General features: G+C 41.1%; 1 protein-coding gene across 1 annotated transcript; it reads left to right on the forward strand.

Moving 5' to 3' along the window:
- Nucleotides 1-4,064: 4,064 nt before the first annotated feature.
- Nucleotides 4,065-9,185, forward strand: LOC114554905 (piggyBac transposable element-derived protein 4-like). Its single transcript, XM_028576978.1, has 3 exons — nt 4,065-5,324; nt 5,514-5,753; nt 9,153-9,185. Exons 1-3 carry the CDS (start codon nt 4,065-4,067, stop codon nt 9,183-9,185), a joined length of 1,533 nt encoding a protein of 510 aa, XP_028432779.1.
- The last annotated feature ends 2,133 nt before the right edge of the window (nt 9,186-11,318 follow it).

An 11,318-nucleotide genomic window follows, 5' to 3' on the forward strand; every position in this document is an offset into this window, starting at 1 on the left:
TAAATTCTTTATTTCGGTAGTTAAGGATGAAAATGGTCAGCGACATATGGATAAGAAGTACATTAATGAGCGTTTTCGACAATTTTATGAGGAACTGTATAGCTCTGAGATTGACTGTGACAAATTAAAGGATTGCTACTTTTTAAATAGCTTGAACATTCCACGACTAACTGAAGACCAGGCTAACTTACTGGAAGGTCCCATTACATTGTTAGAAATTGAAACAGCCATTTCATCACTCCAATCGGGCAAATGCCCTGGAGCTGACAGATATCCCGTTGAGTTTTTTAAGGTTTTGAAATGCAACATTAATAAATTATTACAGAGAGTATTTAATGCATCTTTTGAACACTCAAGTCTCCCAGGGACTATGTATATTGCCAATATTACAGTAATACCAAAAAAAGATAAGGACCCAGAACTGCCTTCTTCCTATCGGCCGATAAGCTTGCTAGGAGCAGACATGAAAATATTGTCAAAGGTGTTGGCCAATAGATTAGAGCGGGTTGTATCAGACATAGTAAGCACAGACCAAACTGGATTTATTAAGGGTCTTTTGTCTTCAAACAATACAAGACGCTTGATTAATATTATCAATCATCTTAATCACCATCAAATACCCGGCGCCATTGTTTCAATGGACGCCGAAAAAGCTTTTGACCGTGTTAAATTGGACTACATGGTCGAAGTGCTAAGAAGATTTGGTTTTAAATCCACTTTTATAGATTGGGTGAAGATCTTGTACAAGTTGCATGTAGCCTCTGTCTTGACAAATGGTCTTTTATCCGCACCATTTAAACTTACATGCGGTACTGCTCAGGGCAGTCCTTTATCACCTTTGCTGTTCTCCCTGGCTATAGAGCTGCTTGCGATAGCCATCAGACAGAATATAAATATAGGGGGAACTTTAATAGGAACAAAACAGCACAAAATCTTATTATATGCCGATGATATTCTTTTAACTCTGACAGATCCCGATAAATCAATTCCAGCATTGATTGATTGTATTAAAGAATTTGGACAAATATCGGGGTATAAGGTAAATTTTGAAAAGTCTACTTAATGCCTTTAACAAACAGTGGTCAGGTCGAGCCTGCTTATGTTAAACCTTTCCGCTGGGCAATTAACGGATTTAAGTATCTAGGAATAAAAATCACACCCAGAGTTGGTCAGCTGTATGCGGAGAATATCAATCCTTTAATTAGTCACATAAAAGATAAAGTTACAAGTTGGAAAAAGCTTCCTTTATCAATGCTTGGTAGGATTAACCTTACTAAAATGGTACTACTTCCAAAAATTTCTTATCCAGTGTCAATGCTTTTTGTGTTTTTGAATCCAAATGATCTTAAGGACATTAATAAACTGATATCAGACTTTATCTGGTCAGGCAGAAAACCTAAGCTTAAAATGGATACTTTACAACTTCCAACACAACAGGGTGGGTGGGGCTTACCAAAGATTGAGAACTATGTACTGTCTATTCAAGCTAGAATTGTTTCAGAGTGGGCAACTGAACATGATGTGACACCTTGGCTTGAGACTGAAAAAGTACTTAGCCAACCTTTCTGTCTTATAAACTTATTAGATAAACGTGCAAGAGAACTGCCACCTGCTGTCAAAGACAATTACCTAATTAACAATGTTATCAAGGCATGGAGTATTTTGAAGAAATTATTTGAGAAGTCTCAGGCTCTTAACTTTCTTGCAATTCTGGAAGATACCCCAGATTTAACAGCAGAGGGCGCTGGTCTCAATCTCAAGTCATGGCAAGAAGCTGGTATCAGGAGAATGTATGATCTGTGGGACAAAGGTAAATTTAAGACATTTGAAGATATAATATCTCAATATAATATACCTTCCAAAGATTTCTACAAGTATCTCAAGATCAGGCATTACGTAAAATCAAAGACTGGATCCCTGGAGCTACCAACGAACTGTTACTTGCTTGAAAAAACTCTACTGGACTGTCGGAAACGTGGACGTTTTGTGTCTAGATTCTACTCTGAGTTACAGACTCTAACGGTAGACAAACTCAAACACTTACGAACAACTTGGAATATGCTGCTTAAAATGTCAGTTGACTCTGAGTCGTGGGAGGAAATAGTAAGACTGCCTTCTAGAATATCCATCTGTAATAGATACAAAGAAATGCAGTTCAATATTCTACATAATGTTTACATATCACCTTATATATATAGTAAATACACTCCAGGTGTTTCTCCGAACTGTCCTAAATGTAACTCAGCTAAGGGGCACTAGATATCACTGTCTTTGGGAGTGCAAGGACATCAAGGTATTCTGGCAGGCAGTATGCAGTGAAATAAGTTTGGTGACAGGACAGACAACCCCACTCCGCCCACTCATGTGCCTGCTGGGGCTTATACCAGACCCTCTGAGAGCTCACAAAGAGACTGTTCAGTTTCTCCTGATGCTGGCTCAAAAGGCTATAATGGTCAAATGGGTTGGTAGTGATGCCCCCTCTATTCAGATGTGGAAATCTCTGATATTTGAAGTTGTAACTCTAGAAAGATTGAGGTATTGTCTCAACGGTAAATCGCACCTGTTTAAAAAATGGGAGAATATTTTTAAATGTCTGAAGATTAAAAGGTCATAAACACAACCTGGATAAAATGTAGGTATGAGATGCTGTATGTAAATTGTCCACATGCCCATAGATATGGTTATTAATATTATTTTCTGTGCTGCCATTCTGCTTTTGTTTTAATATGTTTCTGTTTGAAATAACTAAAATGTTTAATGAAAAGAACATATAAAAATCCGATATTCCAATATATCAGCCGATATATATTTTAACCCTTGTGGATTGTTCAAATTCACAACCCTTTCGTTATGTTCGTGGCTGAACACAGCCACTACTTTAAACTGCTGTAAAAATGTATCAGATAAATATTTTTTTTGCATAAATCTATTAATCAACCTCAGTCCTGATCATAACTACTATTTAAAAAGAAAAAAAAATCAGGATTTTAACTCTAATTGCCAAATTCATAAATGATGTCACAGATCTGGGGAAACAAAACACAAAATTACTGATTTTCCATATAAAATGTGATTGTGGACTGGATTTTTTTTACCTTTTATCACAGTCTTGGACATGTCAAAGATTAGAAACAACATTGGTTTTGATGCATTGTTAGTTTTTGTGCAGGATCAGATTTTAACTTTTTCTCCCTAATTTACTGTTTGTGGCTGAAAACAGCCACTACTTTAAACTGCTGTTATCAGATAAATATTTTTTTCAAATTTCTTTTGCATATATCTATTAATCAACCTCAGTCCTGATCAAAACTACAAAATTTTCTAAAAAAGAAATCTGGATTTTAACTCTTTAATTGCCAATTTCATAAATGATGTCACAGATTTGGGAAAAAAAAACACACAAAATGACTGATTTTCAATATAAAATGTGATTGTGGACTGGAATATTTTTCAACCTTTTATCACAGTCTTGGACATGTCAAAGATGAGAAACAACATTGGTTTTGATGCATTGTTAGTTTGTGTGCAGTTAGATTTTAACTTTTTCTCCCTCATTTACTGTTCGTGGCTGTTTTTGCCCCATTGACTTCCATTATAACCACATTTTCTGATTGCAAAGCCATGACACCGTATAATCATGCATTTTTGATTGTTGGTGGTTTTCCCTGTTGGGAAGAGGTAAAATGTGTAATTTTTACTGTTGATAACCAGGTGGCACCATTAATCATTTAGATAGGCCTATGTAAAAAAAAAAGCTTAGATTCTGGATTGTACATGGAGTTATATGGAGTATAATAGCATATTAAAGTGTGTGTGAGTGCGTGTCTGTGTGTGTGAGAGAGAGTGAGAGTGTGGGAACTCACCTTGATGCGACCTGAGAAAATCAAAACATGCACCTCAGCTCTCAGTACTACATTGAGTAAACTAAACAAAGTAAGTGTATTTATGCATCTGCTGCCTTTTGATGTCGAGAAATGCAGACTAAACAAAAACAAAATGAGTGGATTTCAACACTTGCATGCAAGCCTGCTGGTCATTTGATGGTGAAAAGAGCAGCAAGCAACATGAGAAAGGGCTTGACTCGCAGGGAAGTTTTAGATGTCATTATGCAGCCTGATTCCTCCAGCGAGCTGGAGGATGTATCGTTGTCTCCCTCTGACACCACAGACTCAAGAGAGTCCGATCCTGATTTGGATGTGCCACCCTCATCATCCTCTCTAGCTTCAACTGAAGGCGAGGATGATTCGGAGGATCCTGGATCTGGGTGGATTGGAAGAAACGGTAAAGTGTGGTTTTCTACCAACGCGGAGACAACTCCCTTTCTTCAGCCAGCAAGAGGCGTGACTCCAGGGCCGACCTGCTATGCCATTGCAAGGGTCCAGAACATTGATTCTGTGTTCAATCTGTTTTTTACAGAGGAGATGATTGACCTCATTGTCAGCATGACCAACCTCCATGGGCGCCGCACAATGAGAAACTGGACCGAGATGGACTCCACAAATCTCCGTGCCTACATGGGGCTACTGATTTTGGCCGGCGTCTACAGGTCCAGAGGGGAGTCCACACGTTGCCTGTGGGATAATCGCAGTGGTCGTGCGATTTTTAGAGCCACCATGTCCCTCTCAAGATTCCATGAAATCAGCAGAGCTCTGCGTTTTGATGACAAGCTGCAGAGACCAGCTTGCCATAGAGAGGATAAGCTTGCCCCGATCAGATCCCTGTGGGAAATGTGGATGCATCGCCTTCCCCTCCTATTCAACCCTGGCAAAGATGACACAGTGGATGAGCAGCTTGTGCCATTCAAAGGGAGTTGCAGCTTTCGGCAATACATGCCGAAAAAACCAGCAAAATACGGGCTAAAAATTTGGGTGACTGCTGATGTTGGCACATCCTATGCCTGGAGGTGTGACATTTACCTGGGTAAGACAGGTAATGCTGCAGAGGTGGGTAAGGGAAAGCGTGTTGTCATGGAGATGACAGAAGGACTCCAGGGTGTCACTGTCACCTGTGACAACTTCTTTACCTCCTACCCACTTGCTCAGGAGCTTCTGCGGAAGAAAATAGCCTTGGTCGGGACGATCAGGAAAAATAAACCAGAGCTGCCACCCAACCTGGTGCAGGCTAAAGGACGACCTGCCCTCTCCACCGTCTTCGCCTTCACGAAGAACACCACGGCTGTGAGGTACATTCTGAAACGGGGGAGGAATGTGATCCTCATCAGTACAAGGCACCACGAAGCAGTGGTGACAGAGGGACCAAAAAAGAAGCCAGAGATAATCGCAGATTACAACCGCTGCAAGGGAGGTGTCGACAATCTAGACAAGGTTTGTGCCATTACACATTTGTTACTACATGATTTGTTACTTGAATTCATGTGCTTGGTAGGGATAAATGTAGGAGATACTGTTTGTGTTTTGACAATGTTTGCATGATTATTCTCATTGTCATGTGCAGCTTCAAAAATACTTATGAATTCTGTACTAAATTCTTTTCTTGTTCTTTTATTTTTTTAGGTTGTCGGCACCTACAGTTGCAGAAGGAGGACCAATCGGTGGCCACAGACGTTATTTTTCAATATGGTGGATGTCTCGGCATATAATGCATATGTCATCTTCACAGCTGTGGATCCCTCCTGGAACCAGGCGAAGCTGTTTCAGAGAAGGCTTTTCCTAGAAGAGCTGGGAAATTCTCTGGTCTCTGCAGCAATACTGAGGAGAGAGCACCTCCCTCGTGCACCAGTTGCTGCTTCGCTGGTGAGAGAGATTCAGTCTTCTGCAGCTGTCCCTCCAGACACAGATCCACAGACACCAGTGGGCACCAGGAGCTCAGAAGGGAAGAGGGGAACATGCAAGTGGTGCACAGGACAAAAAAAAAGAACAGTTAGCACTTCCATCCGTTGTGGTGGGCACACTTGCAAAGAGCACCAAGTGATATGCTGCAAGTCCTGCTGGAAAGATTGAAAATACACACACACACACACACACACACACACACACACACACACACACACACACACACACACACACACACAGTTAGTGGTTTGTTTAATTGTTTAGTTCTTCATCCATCCTCAACTCTTGAACCATTGTTCAGTTATTTGAAGTTGTTGTTGCATTTTGGTTCATAATAAATTGTTCATAAATCTGATGCAGATGCTGAGTAGATTGTTTTTTTTTGCACAGACATATCTAAAGGGTTAATGGTGCCACCTGGTTATCAGCAGTACACATTACTAATTTTACCTCTTCCCAACAGGGAAAACCACTAACAATAAAAAATGCATGATTATATGGTGTCATGGCTTTGCAATCAAAAAATGTGGTTATAATGGAAGTCAATGGGGCAAAAACAGCCACAAACAGTAAATGAGGGAGAAAAAGTTCAAATCTGATCCTGCACAAAAACTAACAATGCATCAAAACCAATGTTGTTTCTTATCTTTGACATGTCCAAGACTGTGATTAAAGGTAAAAAAAAATCCAGTCCACAATCACATTTTATATTGAAAATCAGTCATTTTGTGTGTTTTTTTCCCAAATCTGTGACATAATTTATGAAATTGGCAATTAAAGAGTTAAAATCCAGAAAATTTAGTAGTTTTGATCAGGACTGAGGCTGATTAAAAATGTATGTAAAATATTTATCTGATACATTTTTACAGCAGTTTAAAGTAGTGGCCGTTTTCAGCCACAAACATAACGAAAGGGTGGTGAATTTGCCCACAGTTTTGAATATTTGTTAGTGAAAATCATTCCATTTGCTGTAACACGGAAAAAGTTATGGCCAAATTTAGACTCAAAATTACCCCTTAGTGGCTGAAAACATCCCCAACAGCACATAAGGGTTAAAAAGAAATCCAGAAACGCGTAGTTATTTATGAATCCTCACTAAAATAATATGATAATGCAGTTTAAAAATAAACTTGTTTTTTTTATTGTCACAACAGGACATCAAAATATATTAAAGTTCTGATAAATAAAATGTATAAAAATGCAAACTTAAGATATGAAACATGAAGTGTTAAACATGAGTGTTGCCAACAGGGACGTTGTAGAGCGCCCTCTACTACGCAACGCCAACACTCACAACATGGTTGAAGGGGGTTTCGTCCATTTTTATTTTATTTTTTAAATATTCATTTATCGGCCATTATAAATGCCGATACCGATAGTTTGGAAAATGCCTAATATCGGCCGATAATATCGGCCCGCCGATATATCAGTCGGGCTCTAGTCTGGTGTGCTTTGCAATCTGCAATGCAGCAGAGCAGCAAACTGTAGCAGCTTCAACGTTTCTCTCACAGAAATATCAAGCTTGCGTCTCCGTGGTCAAAGCAGCCGCCGCTAAAGTTGGAGACAGACGGCGGCAGAGCAGAGTGAAGTCTCGCTGAGCAGAGCAGACGTAGAAACAATGTCTGGAAAATGATTGAAATAATAAGGGGCTGGTTTGACCATGGAGAGGTCCAGAACACAGGACCTTCTTCCTGTTTTAACTTTTTTGCTCCCGATCCCTGAAACATCTTACAAATAAGCGGAGGGAACGTTCTTGCGTAGTTTGTAGTGGGGAGCCTGCCCATGTTCCCACAGCCCTATGTTTCCACATTTCTAAGATCTTTTTCCAAAATTAGGCCCTATGTTCCCACACTTCCTTTTTCATTAATTTGTATCAGATTTTATCCCCCTTTCTCCCAATTTGGTAGCCAATTACTCCCAACCTATTATCCAGTAGCAATGGACTAAGTAACCCTAACCCTGACATAGAGCCTAATTTTAAGACCATTGGGCTGTGGCACAGAGGACTGTGGAACATAAGACTGTGGAACATAGGGCTGTGGGACTATTGGGCTGTGGGACCATAGGGCTGTGGGAACATAGGACTGTGGGACTATTGGGCTGTGGGACTATTGGGCTGTGGGACCATAGGGCTGTGGGAACATAGTGCCGGGGGACCATTGGGCTGTGGGAACATAGGGCTGTGGGACCATAGGGCTGTGGGAACATAGGGCTGTGGGACTATTGGGCTGTGGGACCATAGGGCTGTGGGAACATAGTGCCGGGGGACCATTGGGCTGTGGGAACATAGGGCTGTGGGACCATTGGGCTGTGGGAACATAGGGCTGTGGGACCATAGGGCTGTGGGAACATAGGGCTGTGGGACCATAGGGCTGTGGGAACATAGGGCTGTGGGAACATAGGGCTGTGGGAACATTGGGCTGGGGGACCATAGGGCTGGGGGACCATAGGGCTGACTCCTGGTAGTGAAGCATTTTGATTTTTCTCTGTGTGAAACAAAATCGAACCAAGGGGAACACACTCCAAGTTTTCAAACTCAACTGATTCGGACTAGAGCAAACTAATTATAGGTGTGAAAACGCCCTTAAAAATACTCAAAAAAACTACACACAATATTGGCCAAAAACATGTATTTACAGTAACAAGGGTAAACGTATCTCGTGACAGACAGACAGAAAATGCTGTCACAAACTTCTACATTCTTGAAGTATCATTTATTTCCCTCTGCGCTGACACACACACACACACACACACACACACACACACACACACACACACACACACACACACACACACACACACCTCACAGTGAGTTGAGATTTTGGCCAGGCTTTCCAATTGGTGTTGTTAGTGAACATGACTCCAGTTTTCATTACAGCGCCATAAAAGTGCTTCAGGGATGATTTAGGGACGCAGTGGCTCTGCTCAGCCAGGACTCACAAATACATTCAATCAGACTCCAGAGAGGCAGAGATACTGAATGAACCAGACCGTTCTGCAGGCTGGCAGCTTCTTTGGACACCTGCCCACACATAGACACACACACACACACACAGATTGTTGAGGAAAAAAAGACAAAACAAATTTGTTTTGTGTTTCTTTGTGTCTTTCTCACACATTCTCTCTCTCTCACACACACACACGCACACTCTCTGTCTTTGTAATTTTAATGAGATTGTTGAGGAAAAAACAGACAAAACAAATTCCTTTTGTGTTTCTTTGTGTCTTGCTTTCTCACACACACACAGACACACACACACACACACACACACACACACACACACACACACACACACACACAGAGTAATGGAAGCCATCCAGTGTACCTCCACACTACACGTTGGTATCTCTGCCCCTCAGAAGCATTGGGGGCTCAGCCGGGAGCTGCAGTGATTGATTAACACTTTTCTCCCCCTCCAGCTCTGGCTACAGTGATACCAGACACACCGGGACAGGTGTCTGTTCTATTCCCCACAAACCTCACTGTCTCACAAACACACACACACACACACACACATCACACACACACCAATACCCGCTGTTGCTTTCCTGGCATAGGAATTAATTTCATGTTCCTGACAGACTACCTTCTCCTCTTTGCTGCGTCACACCCGCTCACTGATACGTATTGTGTTTGCAGATGGATTACGGAGCTGTCAAATCACGCTTGGAACAAATACAACATGCTGACATTACACTATGCAAAACACCTGAGACAACTCAGATTTTCTGCTCTCTAATCCCCCGTCAGTACATACACACACACACACACACACACACACACACACACACACAGGGCGATACAGAGAAAATCAAGCACCACGATATTTCTTGACCCAATAGACCTTTTTCACGGCAGACATGTTGACATGTCGTAGTAGGAAAAGCACAGGTGTATTAAACCATTACTGGTGGCTGCATTCCACTTAGGAGAGGTCCTGGTATGGTGCATGCTGACTCACTGAAATATCTTAATGGGACACTTGATGGAACTGAGCCATCGTTAAGGTTATCAGTCTCAGCTGTGCTTTTCCTACTATGACAAGTCAACATGTCTGCTGTGAAAAAAAATAATAAATAAATTAAATAAATTAAAAAAATATTTTTTTTATTTAAGACCCAATTTCAATACAGTTTGTAATTATTACATTTTACTGACTTCCATAACCTTTTAGCTCAGGTCGTACTGATTTTAGGGATATGAAACATTTGAATATTGTCCAGGAAATGTCAATCACAGTAAACAAAAATACCATTGTAGGCATGGCGGAGCATTTCTATTTCAGAGTTCAAACTTTATAAAAGGTTTAAGGTCTAAAATGTCCTTTTTTAAGCAGATAACTAAGAAAAGTACAAACTGTGAGCATCACTGAAACTCTTTCACACTGACTGACCAGTTTTAATGACTCAAAGTTGAATCCCGGAGAAATAATATCATCTTTCTCCCGCTGCTGCTGTTTTTTATTGCCATCATTATAACTTATTGTGCCCAGACTCTGACTCATGCTAATCAACACTTACTCTGTCTCCAAATTGTTCTTACAGTATATTTCTTTTCCTCCGGGGAACCAGAGAAAAAGGAGCGGTGGCAGCCTCAACGTTACGACATTAGAAATCTGTGTGAAGTAAATAAGACTCTGCAGCGGACGCCGTTTAAATACATTATTAAATGATCTCGGCCCATTTCAGTTAATTGAAGGGCTCTGGGCTAAGTCCGCCGATTGCTTTCGCCATTGTCAGAAAGGATTGAAGCAATAGTTTATGATTTATTATTCCCATTTACGCAATGGGTATTTTCTTACTTAATCTACCATATCTGATGCCCAAAGCACCCGTGTGAACAGTTCATTTTAGCGCAGACAACATTAGCCGAGCAGCCACACGTCTCCTCGCTGTCACTGCGATGAAGTGCGCTGCTGGAAGAGTCGCAGTGGCGGAAACGCTCAAAACTAAACCAAAGATTGTATTATGATTGCTGCTTTAAGCGATGTGAACGTGGAATAATCTGAATCATTAGGATATTTCAGCACCAGACGCCGCATGGGTAAAGATGGGAGAATGCTCGGCGGCTGGCACCAAGAAGAGTCCAAAGGTCCAATCAACACGCTGCAAGTAAAATAATGCTCTAATTGCTCTTACCATTTTTAAATCTGCATACCACATTGACCCAAATATAACTCAACCCTTATAATAGAAAGACTATAAACTACAGGGTTTTTCCTGCATAGAGAACATTTTGGCCAGCCCCAAAAGGAAAATCACTAGCACCAAAATGGTAATAACTGACAATTCAATCAGGAGAGACGTCGTTTGCAGATATGCAAAGATATTTATTGTACAACTGTATGATATTGAATGTAATGTGTTTTGGAGACTGGACTCCATCGAGATAATCTTCATAAAGGGGTAGGGAATAGGAACATAACCCCCCGATGGAGCCCAGACACTGGTGGCGGCGGTGAAGAGACCAAAGACCGGACCGAAGAGGTAACGGAGCGGTCAGCCGGAGAAACACAACTACCGGAG

The sequence above is a fragment of the Perca flavescens genome, chromosome 4, assembly GCF_004354835.1.
Source record: "Perca flavescens isolate YP-PL-M2 chromosome 4, PFLA_1.0, whole genome shotgun sequence".
Lineage (NCBI taxonomy): Eukaryota > Metazoa > Chordata > Actinopteri > Perciformes > Percidae > Perca > Perca flavescens.

Bases quoted from the DNA above. Each gene is read 5' to 3' on its own strand.
- LOC114554905 (XM_028576978.1), top strand. From the start codon at position 4,065: ATGAGAAAGGGCTTGACTCGCAGGGAAGTTTTAGATGTCATTATGCAG. The intron at 5,325-5,513 runs GTTTGTGCCATT...TTATTTTTTTAG, and splicing joins GTGTCGACAATCTAGACAAG to GTTGTCGGCACCTACAGTTG. The intron at 5,754-9,152 runs GTGAGAGAGATT...TCTGCCCCTCAG, and splicing joins CACCAGTTGCTGCTTCGCTG to AAGCATTGGGGGCTCAGCCG.